This window comes from Ammodytes marinus (genome assembly GCF_949987685.1).
Source record: "Ammodytes marinus genome assembly, chromosome: 6".
In the NCBI taxonomy this organism is placed as follows: Eukaryota; Metazoa; Chordata; class Actinopteri; order Uranoscopiformes; family Ammodytidae; genus Ammodytes; species Ammodytes marinus.
Genome location: NC_137235.1, coordinates 972,088 through 974,587, shown reverse-complemented (window position 1 = coordinate 974,587; position 2,500 = coordinate 972,088). Strand labels below are relative to the sequence as shown.

The window sequence follows — 2,500 nt, the reverse complement described above, 5'->3', positions numbered from 1 at the left end:
TTCACTTAAAGGTGCAATGGTGTGGGGCGCTCCGGTGGTGTAGTGGATAGAGCGTGTACCATATTGGCTCCGGCCTTTACTGCAGGTCATCCCCCCCCCTCTCTCTCTCTCTCTCTCTCTCTCTCTCTCTCTCTCTCTCTCTCTCTCTCTCTCTCTCTCTATCTCTCTCTCTCTCTGTCTCCCCATTTCAACTCTGTACTGTCTAATAAAGCTTGAAAATGCCAAAAAATAATTATCATAAAAAGGTGCAATGTGTAGAATTTATTGTAATTTTTCAGAACAGACATTAAAGGAATACTTCACCCATACGGAGCCGGCGTTCTATCATTATAAAATCACTATTATAATATAATGAATGAGGTTTTTCTTCCCTCAGTCTTCCCTCAGTCTTCCCTTGGCCCAGCTGTCCTGTTAATCCTAACCCTTACTGTGATGTCACAAGAAGGAAACTGTAGGGTTAGACAGTGAGACCATAAAACACTCTTTCTGCCTTTTCTCAGGCTAGGATGATTTAAATTTTTTTTGCACATTTATACTAAATAGGATCTCAGAGTTCAATACACCTTCATATTCCAACCGGTGAAGTAGGTCTGTAATAGAAATGGAATATAATATTAAGAAGTGTGTTTAAATTAGTGTATACTCTATTGAAAATTAAAGTTGTTGTGTCTTTTATGACCTTAGAATGCACACACACACACACACACACACACACACACACACAACCCCCTCCCCTCCCACTCCCCCCCACACACACACACTAATTAAATATTGACCTTTCTTTCTTCCTTATCTCTCCCACAGATTCCCCCTATCTGAGCAATGTGGCACCAGATCTAAAAATGGCCGCCCCTACACCGACCAATAACAGCTTGTCTTTCTCGGACTATTTCCTTTCTAGCGACGACTTGGACTACGAGATTCCTCTGGACGAAATTCCGGACACGTCTCAAGGCCGGGCTTTTTTCGTAGCTACCATCGTTATCGGCGTAGTTTTAGTGGTTATAATGCTAGTGTGTGGCATTGGGAATTGTCTGTTTATTGCTAGCCTGGCCCGCTACAAGCAGCTACGTAATTTGACCAATCTTTTGATCGCTAATTTAGCCGTTTCAGACGTGCTGGTAGCCGCCGTCTGCTGCCCGTTCCTTTTGGATTATTACGTGGTGAAGAAATTGTCCTGGGATCATGGCCTGGTGCTTTGTGCTTCAACCAACTACCTACGCACTGTGTCTTTATACGTGTCTACGAACGCACTGCTGGCTATTGCAGTGGACAGGTGGGTGACAAGGGATATATTACTCACGCATGAACACACACACAAAACGCAGACACAGACACACACACACAGACAGACACAGACAGACTGTGTCTCAGGTGGTAGAGCGGGTCGGCTGGTGATCAAAGGGTTGGAGGTTCGATCCCCGCCCTGCCACCTGTGTCATGGTTGTTGTGTCCTTGGGCAAGACACTTCACCCACCTTGCCTCGTGTGAATGTCGATAGTTAGCCTGCTATCGGTGTATGAATGTGTGTGTGAATGGTAACGTGGGAAAGGAAAACAGGTCTCCCTTGAAAAAGAGTCTTCGGTCTCAATGCGATTTACCTGTATGAATAAAGGTTAAATAAAAATAAAAAAGACAGACAGACAGACAGACAGACAGACACTCTCTCTCTCACACACACACACACACACACACACACTCAACAGACATATACACAATCACATACACACACAGACTCACACACAATGCCATAACATACCTCGCTTAAAGGGTCAGTGTGTAGTTTCAGAGGAGGGGGGGTTGTTTACATTCACAGAGCCTGCAGTTAGTTTACTAAACATATTTTCTCTACATGTAATTCTTAGTATTGAATAATTCTATAATCATAAATCAAATTATTCTGAGGAACCTGGAACCAAACGTAAGACTAGAATATGTTTGTAAACCAAATGTGCGTGGTTTCCAATCAAGCTGAAGTGTGAGTGAGTGTGTGTGTTTGTGTGTGTGTGTGTGTGTGTGTGTGTGTGTGTGTGTGTGTGTGTGTGTGTGTGTGTGTGTGTGTGTGTGTGTGTGTGTGTGCGCCCTTAGGGAAATTTTACGTCACAAATCAAATAACAATATCTCTCAGAAAATTCGAATTAGATATTTTTCCCCCAATCCGTTAGGCTTTCTGGAAACACTGATAAGAAGGTATCAACAATTAAATGGAGAGACAGACACACACACACACACACACACACACACACACACACACACACACACACACACACACACACACACACACACACACACACACACACACACACACACACACACACACACACACACACACACACACACACGCACACACACACCCAAGGTCATAAATCATCTCAGCAGTCTGTCCACACACACTTGTCTCCTGCATTTCTCGGTAAATCCTGAATAATTTAGATATCCATTGTTTATTCTGGTGAGGAAGCGTGTGTGTGTGTGTGTGGTTGTGTGTGTGTGTGTGTGT

The 2,500-nt window shown here is 43.7% G+C and overlaps 1 protein-coding gene across 1 annotated transcript in view; it reads left to right on the top strand.

The window, feature by feature from the left end:
* Positions 1-842: 842 nt before the first annotated feature.
* Positions 843-2,500, top strand: part of prokr1a (prokineticin receptor 1a) — a gene marked incomplete at both ends in the record, with an annotated part of 9,509 nt that continues 7,851 nt past the window's right edge. Inside the window, one exon of the mRNA XM_080029848.1 lies at positions 843-1,276. Within this exon, the coding sequence (XP_079885974.1) occupies positions 843-1,276 (434 nt within the window). The remainder of the gene's footprint in view (positions 1,277-2,500) is intronic.